General features: G+C 39.0%; 1 protein-coding gene across 3 annotated transcripts in view; it reads right to left on the bottom strand.

Annotated features, from left to right (window-relative positions):
- ROCK2 (Rho associated coiled-coil containing protein kinase 2) overlaps positions 1-20538 on the bottom strand; it is a 106229-nt gene that overhangs the window by 45767 nt on the left and 39924 nt on the right. For all 3 annotated transcript variants that reach the window (XM_075497946.1, XM_075497947.1, XM_075497945.1), the window contains exons 2-3: positions 15078-15159; positions 4757-4857 (exon numbers count right to left, since the gene is read on the bottom strand). In XM_075497946.1, the coding sequence (XP_075354061.1) occupies positions 4757-4857; positions 15078-15159 (183 nt within the window). The remainder of the gene's footprint in view (positions 1-4756; positions 4858-15077; positions 15160-20538) is intronic.

The following is a 20538-nucleotide window of genomic DNA, read 5'->3' as shown; positions in this document are numbered from 1 at the left end:
TTCAGTAGTTTACAATTCCTAAAATTGTTGTATACTCTTGCCTGGGTGTAGTTAGTACAGCTGCCTTCATTTAAGAGAATAATTGTCTCCCACTACTTGGCAAAAAAAATTCTCAAAAAGTCAGCACAGCCTGAAGCAAGCTCATGCATAGGAGAAGCAAACAGGGGTAGGGGGACCAGAAATCACAGTCTGTGCACCTCTCTAAGGCAGTGCCAATAGGTTATTAGTTGGCTAAATTACTTCTTGAGAAAATTTCAAGATAGGTTCATTCTCTGTACAAAAATCAAGGCACCAAAGCAACAACTAGCATACTGGCATACCCAAAGGCAGAGGGTGTCTTGGCATGCCTTACAGGTGAACAGACCCACCGGTGCTATTACTTCTCATATCACCACCATGGCCCCTGGAGACAGCCTATTTAGCTGCTAGCCACTGTGCTCTTTACCCAGAGCTATATTTGTACATACATATATTGGCTCATATAGCAGATTATTCATGTATTAAACTGTCATGATGTTTCAATTTCTTCCAACTGTTTAAATGAACTGCCAAATTTAAACTGCAGCTCACCAGCGTAACTCTCAAAATAGGTAGGAAAATCCCTTCGTGCCATCAGCACTGAGTAACATGGCCTCATTTAACTTATGAAAATGCATGAAGAAATAAGAATTTCCCTCTACTCTGCTTCACCAATCTAAAACTTTCAAGAAACAAGTACGCACAAAATGCATTCACAATTTCTACAGCATTCACGTCAGAAGACAATCTGTAGGCAAAGAAAACAACACATCCATTTGAAGTTATCAGATTGAGTACGTAGTATTGATAACGGTACCATCTCTTTTATGATAAAAGAAAACGAAGATCCTAGATTGGAGTTCTGAAATGAACTCTAAGGTTTGAAATAATCACAAATATCCTAAAATACTTAATAGAGCCATAAGAAGTTACTACAGATAGGATACTAAAGTTCATGTCCTGACAAATTTTCAGGTAATAAACCACGACTGCTTTATTTGTATTACTACAGAAGTGTACATTAGCAGTGGCTGGGGAACTAAACCTAATAAACAAAGCACTTAATGGAAAAAACTACACCAGCACCTGTTTACATAGGCCATGACAACCGCTGGTTTGCAACACTAAGAAATCACATAGTAAAGAACGTCACCCAGACCATCCTTTGCTACCCAATAGAAGAAAGAGTTAGCCTTGCTTTAGTTTTCTATTCCAGTACATGATCAAGTCAGTCTGCTGTGTCACTGCAATGTTACAGTACTTTGTGATTAGACCTGGGAGAAAGAACCAAGGATATGTTTCAATTTCAAATCAAGAGGATTTTTCCTCAAGTGAAAACAAACAAGAGGTACTCAGGATGTGCTTTCATAAATTACTGTTTCTGCATAAACCACAAATAACATATTAAGCACCATAATTCAATTTTTCTGTCTGCCCTAGATACCAGTCACTTTTATTTACAGCACTACATAAGAGAAGAAGCTATTTGGCAGCTGGCAATTATTTTCTTAGCTTTCCCCATCACTACAGACCCAGCAAAGCCAGAGGCCAGAGCTCAAGAATAGAGTTTAATACTTCTGGAGTTATAGGAAATTGTTTTTCCACCAAAGTCAGATGCTCAGACCAGAGTCATCTGCTCTCTTTACTGGACTGAATTTTTTTTTTTTTTTTTTTTTTGGGGTGGGGGTGGGTGGGGGTGGGGTGGTGGTGGTGGTGGGGTGGTGGTGGGAGCAGAGTGAGTCTTTTTTACAAAATGTAGCTGTAAGATACAATAGTAGAGAATGTGTTTTCCTTTCTTGCTAGAATCCGGAAAGCTGATCTCTCCACACCACTTCTTTCACAAGAAAATCCTATGCTGGAGCAGAAAGCTTGGGGACTTTCTGAAAGCTTGTAAAATTAAATGAAGAAGGTCATAGCTGACTATTTTATGCTATATGTTAACATACTCATTTTTTGGCTTGTTATATTTAAATCTTACAAATATTTAACAAATATTTGTGCTACAAATATTTATGCACAATGGCACACACTGATAACATGACATTCATGAATTTAACTCATGTACTTAATCATGTTTTATTTATGGTTCTTTCTGCATTTAGCCCCCACTGAAGCAAATTTCTATTTTGATCACAGAATGTGTTGCAAAATATTTTGATTACTACAAATCCATCATCTGCAACTGTGGTGTTAACATTTTGAATGGAGTAGAAATAGATATAGCTTAGCTCAATAGTTTAAACTTGTATCATACCTTGTGAGGCAAAAAATCTAGGTATGTATGTCCTCATCATCAGCTAATATTAGTTCAGATCTACAGTTGTATTTATTAACCCACTGCTTTTTAGCTGTAAAACTACATAACATTATGATTTCTACTTATATTTTACATTCCAGAAAAAGAGTGTTCTTTTAAAATTGGCATGAAGTACAGAAGAGCTCTATATGAACACACAGAAGTTCCCATCCAGTACCAAGCATTCTTAGCTTTTTTTTATTTTGGGGCTTGAAGGGTTTATTTAAAAAATTAAAAAAACCTGTGACAACAACAAAAAACAAAACAACATTGTTGTATGACCAAGTTACTATGCATTTTACCATTACATTATGATGACAAGGCAAATGAGAAGCTAAGTTTGTCTTCAGCCCCCTCAGACTACCTAACTGCAGTACGTACACTGTGAAAAATCATCTCTACTTTAGAATTTAAATTGTGCACGACAGTGAATTAGGGAAAAAAGTTTCCATTCTAAGCCAGAACAAATTAAGACCTTATATTTAAAATTAAATGGTAAAAAGAAAATGAAAATTATTTAGAAAAACCCTTAAGTTCTTAGAAATATACATATGAAAACAATGTCTTTTGATTTTTGAAGCACATGAAAAATACAATTCTCTTGGATGCTTCTAGCAAATATATCAATGTGACATCCAAAAAACACACATGACTTCTGTTATTGGGATCTTTTCTTTTTCATCTTCCTCTCCCAACAAATGGATAAGGACCTCTGCTCCTTACAAGTTGATTCTTCGCTGACTTCCCACGCAAGTGCATGAAAAAGGAGCATCTCTACTAGCTACTATAAGTGTATATATATAATGATAAAAATGTCTAACAGAAGACTTTAAAACAAACCATTTGACGTGACTGTCAGTGAAAAGACAGAGTAGACTGCTTTCTTACAACGCTCCCTGCAGCAGCCCCTTCTCAGATAAGTAAGGTTCTGCTAAAGGTTTTGGTTTTGTTTTTAATCTCTTGCCAGCAAGGATATAAAAGCATATGCAAGACATATTAATTCTTTAGTCTTGTTCAAAAATGGGGAGCTTTGGAAATACTGCTCTCCACACTTCATAAATTCTTCTGGGTAAAAACAAAATGCAAATTACTCAGTAATAAATAGGGAAGAGGGAGCTACTTTCTCACGTTGCCACATTTGGATGAAGTTGCCTTAAAAAATGAAATAAATGAATAAAAATTGCTGATTAAATGTTGTTAACAGGCACATGAATTACATCTAAATTTGCAAATTACACGAGTCACGCAAATAGTGTTAGGCTAGTTGCAGGGGTTTTTTCCCCAGTTCCAACCAATTTCACCAATACTAATATGGAAAATACAAATAATTTTATAAATGCATAATAAATTTATTGCCATTATACATTGCGTACCTCCTATAAGCACTTCAGAGCTAAGATCGTGCCACATTCCTCAACAAAACTCCAAAACATCTTTGTATTTTCCAAAATTGCTGTATGTTACAAGACAATATGATTTTCCCAGCTTCCTAGTGCAAAATTAGCACAGAACAGTAAAATGTCAATTCCATGTCAAAAGGCACAAGCAAAAGGTAATTTTTGTTACCTTGTGGTAACAAGGTAACAAGCTTCAGTTGCTGCAAATTAGTTGCTCCCCTTTCCATTGACTTGCTCGGTATCTCTCTTCCTCTAAAAATGCTCACACAAAAAATTATCATGGATCAGCCGGTACGCAGTTATCTGTTAGCTCATGATAACTTCTCCCTGGTTGCATTCTCAGCTTCTATTTGGTGCTTACATCCATAGCACATTTCAAAACTGACGCATCAGTCTTATATATATGCTCACATTTTTGTGCTATTTATCACACAGTATGACTTGGAAGTCCAGGAAAAATCAAAATTAAATGAAAAGCAGACTATGCATGATATACTAAGTTAATTTTTGAATTTTGATTGCCTTTTTTTTTTTTAAATAGAGTTTCCCTGCAATATAAATTTAAAAAGTAATCCCATTCTTACATTAGATATTATATAGGATATAATGCTGAGTGGACAATATTAAGAAAAGAGTCTTAAAAAAATCTTACATGAGTCATATCAGTTAAATACAATGCAAGCATCACAATTATAAGAGCAAAACAAAAATTTTTTGTTGCACTATTAGCCTGCTCTTTCATAGGAAGGTTTCAGATATTATTATAGAGTGATGCTTGCAGCCAAAAAAAATTTAGAATTGCCATGAACTGCCTTTTCCATTTTGATCAAAGGACAGCAAACTGTTTCCCAAATCCTTCCCTTCCAATCCATCATGTTTAAACTCAGATGTACTGTTTAGTATGCACAGAAATGACCTCACGATACAATGAAAATAACACTCATTCTTTATAAGAATGCATTTTTAGATATAAAGGATGCGAGACTGGGGAAGGTTTCAGCTAGAGCCGTAAATCTGTCTCATCATTAAATCATTACATTCTTACCAGCTGCACTTCTCCAAATGCCCCTCTTCCAATCACCTTAACAACATCATAGTCTTCAGCTTTCATTTGTAAAGCTCGGATTTTTTCCACAATCTTCTCATCTAAAACAAATCAAATAGAAGTTGTGATAATGCATATATTAACACAATACAAGAATTTACTCCAACATTTTTCATTTAGAGTCAAAATAAGCTATTTTTATTTTAATGTTTAGAGCCTTCTTGGTAATTCTTGAAATCTGCAGTTAGTATTAATAGCCTCTTTCATTATTGTTTGTAAACCATTAACCATCTACCTTTAGGTGTAACAACTGAAATGTCTTTTGGATTTTGCTGACTCTCATTTCACACCTCTAATAATCATTCACAAGCTTACAGGAAGACACTGGTAATGAAAAGAACCAGACATGCCTATCTTGAATTTTCAGGCAATTATTCGTTGCCACCCGCTGTGCTGCCAGGATCCACTGACACTCCATTGATAACGCAGGAGTGTGAAGTACCTGATACACGCAAAAGTACTGCAGGTGCAACTTGCTCCTACACACCTAGAGGGTTCAACAGCAGTCAAATGGTGAGGAATATAACTCAATAACCTTCGTGTACAACTTCAGATCATGCAGGGATATGACTTCAGGTCCACTCATTCATTCCATGTGAAATATTAATTCCAGTTAACGTATGTTTATGTAACTGCTGGCCATCTCAAACTGCTTTTTAGTGTTCACTGCATGTATAGTTCTACACTTTTAAAAATTAGGTCTACAATGCTCTGTTCAAGTATCCTCTGGTGCAAAAGTCTGCAGATAAGCTCCATCTTTCAGTACTTTTCTTGTTGGCAGTTGCGGGAATCTGTAAGGGAAATGAGTGAAATTCTGACCTCTGACAAATTCCAACGTGCAAGGTCCTATACTCTTTAACTTTGTAAATATAGCATGCTAGTGAATGCATTCCTGGCTAAATGCATTTTTAAAATCTATTATTATTACAAGGACAAAAGATAATGGGAGCAATGAATGGAATCCATAATACTGGAGGTAATCTTTCTTAAGCATGACGAGCTTTGACACTGCCCCCACATACACTTAGAGGAAGAACAAAACAAAGCAAAACAGGTTGGCTGGGGCAAGACCTCTACCAGGGAAGAGCACGAAATTGTATGAAGAACTGTGGATGCTTATATTCAGAGAAGAGTAGAGGTGTATATTGCGAGATCCCTGTTTAGGGTCAAAGACCGTGGAATTTGATCCCAACAAAGGCATTAAAGGGATCTCAGATCTGAGTACAGGAAAAAAATGGATCAGAGGTACAGTTAATTCAGTACGACATTAAAGATGACATTCTCAGTGGGGAGTTAATGATAACAAACAACTAGTAAATAGTTTAACCATTCCTACATATTCACAAAGAGCAACCTGGCAGGCTACAAGCAATCCAGGAGATACCTGACCATCAAGAACATTTCTTTTGACCCAAGTAAGCAACAAGCCCAATCAGGGAGGCACTCTGATCTATTGCTCACAAACAAGAAAGAACTGGCCAGGAATGACAAAGTCTGTGGCAGCCTTGGCTGAAGCAACCATGAGATGGTGGAACTTAAGACCCTGAAAGAACTGAGGAAGGAAAATAGCAGACCTTGGACTTCAGAAGAACAGACTACAGCTTGTTCAGGGAACTCACAGGCAGGATCCCGTGGGAAGCTGCTGTAGAGGGTAGAAGAGTGGGTTGATCTTCAAAGATGACATGTTCATAGCACAAGAACAGTCTGTTCTAGTTAGCTAGAAATTGAGCAGGCATGGCAGAGAGCCAGTTTGGCTGAATGGGCAACCTCTGCCTCAACTCAAGCACAAAAAGCGAAGGTTTGGAACATGGAAGCAGGGATGGGCTACCCAGCAGGAATCTCCCAAGCATGCAAGGATGGAATTGGGAAAGCTAAGCTCAGCTGGAGTTGAAACTAGCCAAGGTTATGAAGGGAAACAAGAGCCTTTATAAATACACTGGCAATAAAAGAAAGAATGATGCAAATGTGGACCCGCTGCTCTCAGTAGGGTAGGGGATCTAGTGCCAAAGAACATGGAGAAGATCAAGGTACTCAATGCCTTTTTTGCCCCAGACTTCACTGGCAAGCTCTGCTCACAGGCCTCCCAGCTCCCCTAAGCTAATAGCAGGGTGTGGGGCAGTGAAGTATCACAGTAGAGGAAGTCAGAGTTAAGGACCAATAAAGCAAACTGGACATACACCAGGCCATGAGACAACACAGGATGCATCTAAGCATGCTGAAGGAGCCAGTCAACATCATTACCAGGCTGTTCTCTATTATCTTTGAAAGGTCATAGCAACTTGGGGAGCTCCTGATGACTGGTAAAGGAGAAATGTCATGTCTGTGTTCTAGAAGGACAACAAGGAGGATCCAGAAAGCTACAGGCTGGAACAGCAGCCTAACCTCACTGTCCATGATGATCATGGAGCAAATCCTTCTGGAATCCACTACCAAGCACTTGATGGACAAGAAAGGATGGGAACAGCCAGAATGGATCTGAAAAGGACAAACTGTTTCATTAATCTGATTGCCTTCCATGAGGAGATGTCTGTCTTGGTGGACAAGGGGAGAGCACTACGCATTACCTTCCCTTGATTGTAGCATGGCTTTCAACACAGCATCTCAAAGTATCTTTGTAGCCAAACCAGGCCGACATGGATTGCACAGAGAAATTACAAGGTGGGTGGAAATATGCTGGAGCCATGGTCAGTCGTTCAGAGTTGACATACTGGAGGGCAGGGCTGCTCCTAAGAGGGACCCAGACAGGACGGGTAAATGGAGCTGACAGGAACCACACAAAGTTCAAAGGCAAACAGAGTCCCATACCTGGGATGGAATGACACTACACAACAGTACAGGATGGTGCTCACCAGCTAGAAGGCACCTTAAGAAACAGGACCTGAGAGCCCTGGTGGACAACATGATGAACATGATGAGCAAGCCTGTGTAATGACCGCATACAAGGCTGCATTGGTAAATGCATAGCCAGCAGGTTGAGGGAAGTGATTTTTCCCCTCTGTTTGTCACTTGTGAGACCACATCTGGAATGCTATTTCTAGTTTGGGGCTCCTCAGTGCAAGAAAAATATCAAAACATTTCCTAGCTTAATGGAAGGCCACCAAGATGCTTAGAGGGTGGGACCACATGATGCTTATAGAGAGGCTGAGAGAACTGGAATTGTTCAACTTAAATGGTTGACCTCAACAGAAGTTGAAAGGAGGTTTTACTTCTAAGAGATGCAAAGTGAAAGGACAAGAGGCAACAGGCAAGTTGGAATATCAGAAATCCTACTTTGTAGGAAAAGAATCCCTGGAATTGGGGAATGGAGCAGACCATCCGGCAGAGCTGCAAAACCTTCGTCTTTGGAAATTTTCAAAATTCACCTGCACAAGGACCTGAACAACCTGATCTAACATCAAAACTGGTTTGGCTTTGAGCAAAGAGTTGGACCAGTTGACCTCCACAGGTCCTTCCTAACCTGTGGAACACAAAAGTGCAACTAAAAATTTTTTCTTCTGAGGAAAAGATTAGGTGTGAAGGGGAAGGGAAGAGATTTAAAGGAAAAAAAAAAAAGTTAAGAATAATCAGGGAAAAGAGTCTGCTAGTAAAGCTGTAAGGACAGAGGCAATTAAAACCTCAAAAGTAGACAAATCTGCTGCATTCAGTGTACCAATAAGACTGTGAAGTAATCCAGAGCATGAACAGGAAAAAGAGTTGAGCGAATGCTGAGGCAGTTTTCTACTGTGAATCATGGAAGCTTAGACAGGAAGCATGGGACAGCAACAGTGCTTCACCCACCCCAAGTTTATTATTTTGTCCATGACACTAACTAATTTTGCAGTTTGAGAAGAGAAGACTTGTGTTTGGAAGCTTACTTAATTGCAAATCAGAAGCTTTGGCACAAGACGAGGACAAATGCAAATTCACAGGAAGAAGCAGTAGAGAAGGAATATCAGCAAAGTCAGAGAGAATGTGTGATTACATGTTTGAACACAATGGTACATCTCACAAGGGAGGGGAATCACACAAATTTATTTTCAAATGTTTCTGAGATGTTTCAAATGTTTTCAGATGTGCGAGATGAGATGGGAAGGATTTAAACATGTTGAAAGAGTAGGGTGTAGTTTTACGTAGCTCCATTATTGGTCAGAAACTCATAGGAATACTTCCGAGTTCAAAATATGGTACAGAAATTATAAACGATACACCTCCAGTGAAACTACTTAAGCATCGAACACTGCAGTTAAGCAATGAAAAACCCAACAATATATGAGGTAAGCAAATGAGATGCCAACTGAGGAGTTACCAGTTTTATCATCCCTGTGAAATGCTGAGGGTGGAGAAATCCTACTTGCTTTAGTAAAAGATTTAATAGTCTTAGTTAAAAATAATCATCATCATCTAGGGATGCAGGTGTTGTGGAGGAATTGGTTATACAGATGGATTGTCTCTTTTATCATGAAATTTAACAGATATGGAACAGATAATCAAAGCATGGAACTAACCTGAGGCAAAAAACAGGCTGCAAGAAGGCAAGCTCAGAGAAACCCTGAAGCAATGCCATAATTGCAACATGCTGGATCATATGATTTAGTTCATATATCACATAACATGATCTAATTCAAGGTGCAGGAGACCTTTCCAACACTATCCCTTTACTAGAGGAACTGAATTTTCAGAAGGTTTCACACAGATGAGTTTGTACATTTGTGGCATCTGTATGCACGGATACCCCAGATTGTATCTTACAGCTTCATGAATTTGCAACAGCACAAAGCCCAGCAAAAGAAAAATGTCAGGTTTAAAGGAAGACATTAGACGGACTGCCCAGCCCCAGAATATAATGGAATCTTATAAAAATATTGTGACATTTGAGTAGAAGTCCTAAAATGTGAGAATGTCATCACCTGTGACTCAGGTTTCTTCTGTAACATGGGAAGGACCAGGAATGCTGGATAGCAAGTGTTTAAAGACAGCTTTTGATTTACTACTTGAAAATGGCACTATAACCTTTAAACAAATGAAGCTTCACTTTCTGAAAGGGCAGAGTGTTTGGATCAGTCACTGACAGCTGGCAGCAAGAATGTGGCTGAAGGTTACAAGTGCTTGTGAAAATGGAACAAATACCTGACTAGAAGAGTAAAGGGGGGCAGGGAGGAAGAGAAAACCAAGCTTTCCTGCTCTTTAATGAAAAAAAAAAAGTTCATATCTAGGTTATTTTCTTAAAAGTTAAAAAGAATGTGTATCAGGCAGTTCTGGGGCGTGTATATATGAGGAATAAAAATGCAAGAGAGTGCAATTTTATCCCCATAGACCAGACACAGTCAGTCAATGAGTGCTGCTATGGAGTACATGAAGTCAAAAGTTGCTGCCCTAGGCAAAAGTCTGGCCAGAAGTTAAACTGAAGTACAGCCAGGAAGTGCTGCAATCCCACACCCGCCAAAAAAAACAAACAAAAAACACAACAATAAGACTCAAGTAATTAGGGGTGCATACATAATATCTGGTCAAAGGTGTGTGAGGAACAAGAGGCTGCTGGAGACCTTGCAGAAGCAGCAGAAACTAGAAGGCATAGCTTCAGACAAGCTAGCATTTCCCCCTCCAGAGAAAAGAAAGAGGAACACAAGAAGTATTTTGTCTTGCATAGACAAAAGGAGCGGAAGATAGGGAAACAGAAAGCAGCAGCCCTCTGACTAGCAGAGGACACATCCCTGACTTAAATTAAGTAAGTCTGATGGCAGAACTCAATTGCTTTGTATCTACCAAGTAACCAAATGGAAAAGTGGTTAACAACAGTGACATACAACTTGTTTATACGTCTAAGACATTCTGTCTTAAACACTGTGGTTCTAATTCATGCTCTGCTTGGGATAAGTTGCTTATTTGATACCTCTCCCATCGCTACTCTTACCAGAACAATATCATTAAGAATGGAACGGGAGCCCAATGTGCCGAGGTGACTGCAAAGACTTGGCAAGGAGTGGCCTTAAAGAAGCCAAGAGAAAACCAGAGGGGCAATTAGCTCCTTAACTTGATGTAAGTTCTACAGTGCACTAAATTTCTAGGATTCTTCTTGGCATCTGACATTTCATCTGTGTCACTGACAGGAAGTATGGAGCACAGAGAATTACAGTCATGATAGGCATTAACACCATACCAGATAACGTATTTTTGTTGCTAACTGCATGGCTGGCATATGATTCAGCAACTTCAAGTGACATAACAAAATGTAAGGGAAGGAACCAGAATGGTTACTTTTGCAAGAAGTTAAGCTTAACAGATAAACCTTCTAAGTAAGCAGTGTCTGCTTGGAGAGGAAAATGGCAAAAGCAACTTTCCAGGAAGTTTATTCAGGGGGTTAGCAAAGCTGCTGCACAAGTGACACACCTGTACTACAAGTTCCTTCTACTATAAATATGCCCATTGCCATTACACTTTAGAAGTTTGCCAAACTCCAGAACATCAGCAAACCATTTTAACAATAGAGGTTTCTAATTTTTGAGTGATGCTGGATAACACATAGGAAGTCACTGATCCATTTAGGGAGTCAAGGCTTCTGGATTGTACCAGGCCTGCTGATGGCACCACTCCCTGTGCTGCTGTTTGGACTTCCTCAAAATCCATTCGTCATGCCCTTTTATTCCTGATGATAAGATTATAAATTATTAAAGATTTTTAACTGTTGCTTAAAACTGTTGCTTAATTATTTAACTTTCTGCTCCCAGAAGTTAAAGCAGCTAACAGGCTATGTAGTACCTGCATGGGAGACCACCAAAGAAGGCACAAGCCACTAAGACATGATTCAACACTTGGCAAATGTCAGATGGCAGAAAAAGTGACTTGGAAGAATTTACTCAACCTGTTGTCATAGCCTAGATGACAGAAGAGGAAAAGCTCAAGCTTCTTAACTAAAATAAGCAAACTAGTTTTTGCTCTCAGAGGACTATGAGATTCCTCTCATTGTTTTGGGAATTAAATATTACGTTATGCTTTCCTGTCCCATGAATACTCCAAAAAAGCAGCAATTTAACCAGAATTCTAACAGTTGATTAAAGCAATATAGAAGACTAAAAAGGAATGGTTGCACTTTTATACGAGATACTTATGTGCCTCTTATAATAAATACATGCTCTACTTTGGTTCAGTGCCTTAGAGAAAGTGGTAATAAATCAGAATAGCAAGGGAAAGCAGACAATGAAAAAGTTTCTTGCATATTAAACATGTGAAGAGGCTGCTTCTGCAAAGTGGTCACCGAAACAGGATATACCAAACTCCTGTACTACGGACAATTAATAAATGGTAGCTCTGTGAAATGAGTTAAAACATTTGAGTTTCAGCTTGAAACTATGAGTTGAGCTGAATATCAACTAATGTCTCAGCTGAGATGCAAACTATTTCAATTTTAAATTAAAATAAGCTATTAAAAAACATCAACCTGATTAGTAATGACTTGCAGTAGGTCTGAAATAGGGTGTATTCAAACCCCTGGGAATATGGTAGAAAAAAATTTCCTTCTCAAAGTGTTATTGTGGAAGAATTAAGTGATTAAATTGATTGAAAGTGTGATGATTATTGCAGTGTTCTCCACAATTTTTGAAGATTTGTGTAATATGGATTAAAACAATCGTCAGCAATGACTCCGCCTCAGCGGCTTCACTTTGCACTATAGAGTGCTAACTCACAAGATGGCCCTGCCACCTCTGCGCAGTTGCCTCAGGAAGCCCTGAGGAGGGATGCAGGCTCCAGGCCCCTGGCACAGACTGCTCGTCAGAGTCTGTCAGAACCTTTTGACAATAATTCTCATCTAAGCATTTGCTACAGCTCTTCAGATGCCAAGAAAAATCACAAGAGGCAAGAACTCGCTGTTCCCTAACTTAAGAGAGCAAATACTTACTGTTCCATAAATTCTTAATACTATTCCCAACTCTTCTTCCAAGTCCATGGTAGTGAGAGGCTTCAGCAAGCACATGTACGCTCTTCCTTTCCACTGATACTTGCTACCCTCAGAACAGTTTCCAAAAAGACATGAGATATGGGTTCAGCAACTTTAAATAGCATAAAATGGCAATGCCAATAAGAACCCAATTGTCCTCCTGTCTTTTCCTGCACCCAAGCAGCTCCCTTTGTGCTGGCACAAATATCAGTGAAGCGAAATGAAAATCAGAAACCGGTCTTTGCTTTTCTTTTGCCTGACTAGTTTTAAAAAAAGAAATAAACCAACCACCTCACTCTTTGCATTAATTCTGCTCAGTTCCCCAATCTGGTTGATAACAAATCACACAAACACCTGTGTTGGAAAGGACTTTGAAACAAATTGCTGTGGCAGGACTGATTTTTTCAGTTGCAATGCCAAAATATTACCAGCTTCAAATGTTTACAAAATTCTCATTTCAGATTTTTTTTTTTTTTTTTTTTAAAGTGTAAATCACAGAAGATATGCAGCACTATTTTTCATTCTCTCCCAGGCAGCATGGAAACAGGAGAGAAGTTACATAGGTGATTCTTAAAAGAGATGCATGGCCTCACAATGTGTGAGCCAAAATAGTCAGCTCTTACGTGCTTTTTTTGAAGTTCAACAGGTAAGGATGAAGCGCACCCCTCAAAATTCCTAATTAACTCCTGAGAATTTTTTTGTAATATATCTCAGAATTTTCTTTAACTAGTATCTGGTTATTTCAACTGTAAAATGTCAGCTGATTTAAAAAAAAAAGGCAGTAATAAAATTGTGAACCAAAGTATATTTTGGGGTTTCTGCCATTGGTAGCCTGCAGGCCACATCACATGCTTAATAATATTTACTGTAACAATGGCAGAGAAGCTAGAGTACGAGAAGGAGCAACAGCCTTCAGAAAAGGGAAGACAGACAGCAAGAATGTTCAGGGGCTGCAGAAAAAAAAACCCAAAAACCTGTTCCCAAGGTTAAATTGTTTTCCCATAGTTGCTATTTTTAATATCCAGATACCAGAACATACTGGTCTTCTGATTAGAAAAAGGTTTCTGTCCTACTGCAAAAATAGTATGGTAATGTAAAGGTGAATCTGAACAGCTTGTAAAAGTTACTGATACTGTCATTTACAGCATTTTCATATTTTTCTGTAGATAGGGCTTTTCCCTCACATCACACTTACAATGCACAGTTGCAGGTAACAAAATTACTTAAAATGCTGTTCCTGACCCTTTCTTTCATAAATACATGCTTGAATTCCTTGGAACTCAAACAGAGAAAAATCCCAAGGTATGCCTCTCCTTCCTAATCTGCTGTTTCTTATTTATTCTGTTTTCAGTGACTTCTCCAAATGAGACTTTACTGGTAATTGTAAAGCTGTATGTGCAGCTATGGGGCTCTACTAAAACTCACGGAGAAGCACTGAATTCCAAACATAAGAACTCACCACAAATGACTACACCAGCCACCATTAAACGGAGGAGCATGAGTAGATATGCAAAGGAGTCCCAGAGCAATGGAGGGGAGACACACATAGCTCTTACCAGCAAAGAATCAAAAGAGGAGTGGCTGATGAGACTGCATCTGCAGTAACCTCAACATATGCAATAGGAAAGTTTTTAAAAAAAATAAAATAAAATCTCAAAATAAGCTCATGACAAAACAACAAAACATAAGTTGTTCCAAGAAGACTCACTCAACATTTTAAAGCAAATAATGCACTATTTTTACATGAAAAAAAAATGTTTATATACAGGCATAGAAAACACTTTAAAAAGACACAATACAGCTACTCTGATGTAAGAGTCTTACATTTTCATATGCACAATAAACTCCAAGATCCTGTCTACAATTAATTTGAGGAGAATCACAAACATTTACACAGAGGTTCAAAAAATGCACCAACATATTTTAAGGTACAATAATTTTAAAAAGTTTTAAAAATCTACAGGCTTCTCTGTTAGATTAAATAAGACTGTATATACAATGTTGACTTTTTGAGTAATTAATTCCTAAAGAATAATAAGTGGGATATACTTTGCAAATTATGTTGCAGCACATACTTAAGATAAAAAAACAACATAAAAGGATTTTTTCCAACTGTAGTTGGAAAAATTACTATCTACAGCTGGTATTTTCCAACATATTTTCAGCAACACAATGACTCCCCAAAATGAAACCTCTCTGTAATAAATGGTCCTCCAAAGCCTTCTGTATATAGAAGTTCATAGTTATAAAAATTAGTAAAATGAAAATCAGCAATGCATTTCTGACCACTCAGTCTTCTATGACTGAGATCACAACAGTGTCATTGTTTAACGGTCACTTGTAACTCACATCTATTTAAGAAATTATCGATGTTCTTGTTCTTTCTCAGCGCTGGATAATCCAGATCAAGGACCAAAGAATTCAAGCCATCCTGAAAAGAAATAAAAATAAGTTAACTGAGTTCTAAAATCATAATTAACAACTTTCTTAAAACTATTACACTAAGACTGATTATATATTATTTAAGCATGCATTACATTCCTAGTAGGCAAATCAAACAAGCTCTCAAGTATGTTTATAAACTAGTCACTGCAAAGGAGCTAACACACACTGACTGGCTCCAAGTTGGTCTATAAACAGTACAGATACATTACCACTGATTAGTGGTACTGGGACTTAAACTGGAGTAGTAGTTTAATCTTAACCAGTAAGTAATCTTACTCATTAAACACTAATTTAAGATACTCAGTTCAATCTGTTCTTGTTATTTCCATTACACTTTTCCTGCATATTTAAAAACTTCAAGTTTGTATTATCCATATTATTGCTTTGATCACATTCTTTCTACCTTTTCATTCTGGATATTCAAAAATCAACTGCATATTTTTCTTCTTGGAAGCAAGACATGACCTAAACTTAAGAAGACAATTCAGCACGTAATTCAAGCTCACTTTCTAAGTGACTCAACAGAAGACAAGCCAGAACTCTACATGCCATTCTGCTACCCATTATCAATTCCTCCATAGAAAACAATTGAGACCTCTTAAAATGGCAAGGGATGAGATGACCAAAATCTAAACTAAAAATAGTATTTTAAATGCCTGTTACATGACTTAGGGCAATTCCACCTTTCAGCAACCTAGAAAAACTTAAAAAATTACTCTTCAAAGCACACAGCCCTTTCCACTTACACAAGGACAAACAAAAATAAAAACTAGTTTCAGATACTAAGAAGAGCCAGAGACTCCATTCATACTCAGCATCTCCAGTGTTCTGCCTGAACTGGTAGTTTTGTTCATTGCTCTAAGAACAAAATCCTGAAATTGTTTCTTCAGGTTTTTGAGCCTTGACAGGGCATCACAGAGATTTAAGTCAGAGACCACATCATGTTTATTAATAGGCAGCCAACAGAACTAGGCAGCTTTTCAGTTTTCTTAATAACTGAGGTTATAGCTAAGAACCTGCTGATTTTATAATTTTTTTTTCTAAATATATCTGGGAAGGGATCATTTCTGTTGCAAATCTCACTAAAATTATTATACTCATTCTAATAATATATCTACCTGGATAGAGTTAAAGGCAAAGCCCAAGATTATTAAATACATTTTGAATGCCAGACTATCCTAAATATGCACGTACACACACAAATAAGACTACCTCATCTGTGGAGATGTCGCTTTTCACCACAAAAAAACATTAATGATTAAGCACATTTTCAAAATTAAGAGACTCAATTGCCTTTTTTTTTTTTTTTTTAACCTCCTAACAAATGAAAGTGTCTTGGGAAGTATCAGTAGCAGTCACTAGGCCATATGGAAAACAGGACTTGCTCAAGAAATGCCCATTCAAAGGCATTCTTAACAGGCTAGAGAAGCAGACAGAGAAGAATACCACAAAGTTCAACAAGAGGAAATGCCAAGTCCTGCATCTGGGGAGGAATAACCCCAGACATACTTGTATGTTTTTCTCCACGGATGATTTCTGTGTAGGGCCACAGAATACAAGCTTGCCTTACTATTCATTTTAAATTGATAGGGAAACATCATCAGCACCTCACTAGGATCATCTGTTACAAGAGGATTACATTTAGAATATTTGACATAACTATTATAAAACATCAGAGCCTCACAGATGCACTAAAACATGGCATGAAGAATAGAACTTCAGAAAAGGTGAAAACTCAAAAAGGTCCATCCGGACAAGTAGGAAACCAAGCAAAGGTGGTGGGAGGCCTGCATGGATGAGTAAGGAGCTCCTCACTGAACTCAGACATGAAAAGGAAGCGCACAAGAGGTAGAAGAAGGGGCAGGTGACCCAGGAGGAGAATTGCTGTCTGATCGTGCAGGGCTATAGGTTAGGAAAGTCACCAGATTCAACTCCGGGTCAGCCCTGAAAGATGTGAAGGGCATCAAGAAAGGGTTCTCCAAGTACATAAGCAGCAAAAGGAAGACTAGGGAATACGTGGGCCTGTTGCTGAATGGGGCAGGGGAGCTGGTGACAAAGGATATGCAAAAGGCCAAGGCACTCAATGCCTTCTTTGCCTCAGTCTTTATTGGTAGGACCAGCCTTCAGGAATCCCAGGCACCTCAGACCAGAGAAAAAGTCTGGAGCTAGGAACTTGGTGGAGGAGGACCAGGTGCCAGGACCAAGTGCTCCAGGATCAGGAGCGCTTAAACAAACTGGACATATTGGAAGCCCATGGGCCCTGATGGGATGCACCCACAAGTGCTGAGGGAGCTGGCTGATACTGAGAGGCCACTCTCAATCTTTGAAAGGTAATGGCAACAAGGAGAGGTTCCGGAGGACTGGAAAAGAGCAAACATCACTCCTGTCTTCAAGAAGGGCAAGAAGGAAGATTCAGAGAACTGCAGGCGGGACAGCCTCACCTTGATCCCTGGGAAGGTGATGCAGAAAATGCTCCTGAAAACCATTTCCAAACACACAAAGGACAAGAAGGCAACTAGGAGTAGTCAGCATGGAATTACAAAGGAGCAACTATCCTTGACAAGCTGATAGACTCATATGATGAGGTGACTAGAGTGGTGAACAAGGAGAGAGCAATGGATGCTGTTTACCTCGATGTTGGTAAGACTTTTGATACTGTCTTCAACAACATCCTGACATGCAACAAGCTGACAAAGTACAGGTTAGACAAATGAAGTGGATTAAAAACTGGCTGAAAGACTAGGCCCAGAAGATTGTGATCAGTGGCACAAAGTCCAGTTGGAGGCCAGTCACTAGTAGTGCACCCTAGCACTCAACACTGGGGCCAGTACTGTTTAACACCTTCATTACCTTCATTACACCTGCTGCACCCTGCAGACAATACAAAAATGGGGGGAGTGGCTGACACACCAGAGGATTGTGCTGCCATTCAAAGGGACCTCAGCAAGCTGGAGAACTGGACAGAGAGGAATATCACAAAGTTCAACAAGGGGAGATGCCAAGTCCTGCATCTGGGGAGGAATAACCTCAGGTACCAGGTACAGGCTGGGGCCTGACAAGCTGGAAAGCAGCTTTGCAAAGAAGGACCTGAGGGTCCTGTTGGACAACAAGCTGACCATGACTCAGCAATCCACCCTCGCAGGAAAAGGCCAACAGCATCCTGGGCTGCATTAGGGAAAGCATTGTCAGCAGGTAAAGGGAGGTGATCCTTCCTCTCTACTCAGCACTGGTGAGGCCACACCTGGAGTGCAGTGGGCTGCACTCCTGGGTTCCCCAAACCAAGAAAGGCAGGCACTTACTGGAGCAAGTCCAGCACAGTGCCATGAAGATTAAGGCACTGGAGCATCTCATAAGAGGAAAGGCTCAGAGAGCTGGGACTTTTCAGCCTGGAGAAGAGAAGGCTCAGGGCAGGGGATCTCATCAACGTGTATAAGTACCTGACGGAGGGAATGAAGAAAAGGGTGCCAGATTCTTTTCAGTAGTGCTCATTGACAGGACAAGAGACAATGCGCACAAGGTAAAACGCATGAAATTCATGGTCAAGCATTGGAACAGGTTGCCCACAGAGGTTGTGGAGTCTCCATCAGTGGAGATATTCAAAACCTGACTGGACACAGTCCTGGGCAACCTACTCTAGCTGACCCTGCATTGAGCAGGGGGGGTTGGACTAGATGATCTCAAGAGGTCCTTGCCAACCTCAACCATTCTGTAATATAACAGCTAAAATATTTCTGCTGCCACACAGAGAAAACGAGGAATTTTACTCTTGAATCTCTCCAACGTGAACTGTGTCATGAAGGTCTTATATATCACATTTTAGAACTTCCTTACAAAAAGAAATATAAAACACTGTTAATAAGCAAAAAGGGAAGTCAATGAAGATGACGCAGTATCAATCATTAGTTACTTTAAGAACAATTTTTATAGGCATTATTTTAGCCTCAATGGTAACTGTTCCTGAAAGACACATTAAGGATAAAGGAGTGATGCACCAGGACATCATACTCATCTGTCAGAGGGACAGAAGACTTAGCACCTATTCTTAAATTTGATGATATTTTTATGAAAGATACAATCAAACTACACCAAAGTAACAAAGTTTTTAAATACTCATGGATTAGTCACTGCATGAATTGTACAGGAACTGCTCAATAACCTGGACAAATCCAACGGAAAGTACTCTGACTTGAGGTGACTTCCTGCAAAATAACGTAATAGAATCTGTAATACCAAACTCTTTATTTAGCAAATGCTGCCTTCCAAAAAAGGATATCTCATTCTGCAGCACAGTGTGTCAACAGAAATATGGATCTTCACCTTGAAACATGTAGAAAGGGACGGTATTGCATGCCCTGATGGAGAACAGCTGGGCCATCTTTTATTTTACCTAGCACAATGAAGTCTCAGTTCCAGTTAGCTGGTAGTCTACACACAACACCTAATTCCAACATCAAATATGACTTGAAGCTACACTTTCATTAATATATTTGCAATACAACTGCATCCATATATGACTGTAGTTTACAGTATCAATTTACAGTATCAAAGTAAGAGTCTTTCTTACACTTTAGAATCACTTAATGCAATTAGAATTTCACAATTGGTCCTGAGCATATTTTTTCTGATGAATTATAGTTCTAATTTCTACCGCACAGATTCAAAACTACTTCTCTAGAGCTCTGAGCACCTTCTTACTCTATTTGTCTCTTCACAGTCTAATACCTTATTTATCACTCCTTTTACGTTCTTCTTTCATTGCTACTGAAACAATATTTTAATGATCACTAACAACTGGGTAGACATTTTAGGGGAGATGTAAAAGCACTCTGTGTTAACACAAATCAATGAGGCATATTTTTGTTCTTCATGGGGGGGGGGGGGGGGGGGGGGGGGGGGGCAAGATGACCTGACATATTTTAATGCTTTTCATGCAAAGATATTTTAGAGGTTGACCAAGTAAAACACTTATAGTGTGCTCTACTTAGATCTTTATGCACAAAGTCAGGGAAAAGAATGAAGCTATCATCCCCAACAGTCATTTTGGTAAAGCTGCATTACAAGGTCCAAAACAACCATAACTTCCAATTTAAACTGAGCGGTATATTATTTCAGATGTCACTGTTTTTTCCCCCGTGTCATTCTGATTCCACAGCCTTTTTGTGGGCTATAAAAACTGAGAACCATATTTGCAGCTAATTTTTTTATTAGCTCTTTCTGTCTCCTTTTCATGGACTTCTGGTAACAATTTGCACAAGTAGCTATTAATGAACAGAAATTTGAGAACAGTGCAACTGCCTATTCGTAACTATTTGGAAATGTCCTAACTCTTGGGGACAGTCAGCTACAGTTGACGTCAAAGAGACAT

This window comes from Mycteria americana, chromosome 3, assembly GCF_035582795.1.
Source record: "Mycteria americana isolate JAX WOST 10 ecotype Jacksonville Zoo and Gardens chromosome 3, USCA_MyAme_1.0, whole genome shotgun sequence".
Lineage (NCBI taxonomy): Eukaryota > Metazoa > Chordata > Aves > Ciconiiformes > Ciconiidae > Mycteria > Mycteria americana.
Note: the sequence above shows the minus strand (reverse complement) of the source record. Positions and strands in the feature narration are given on the sequence as shown.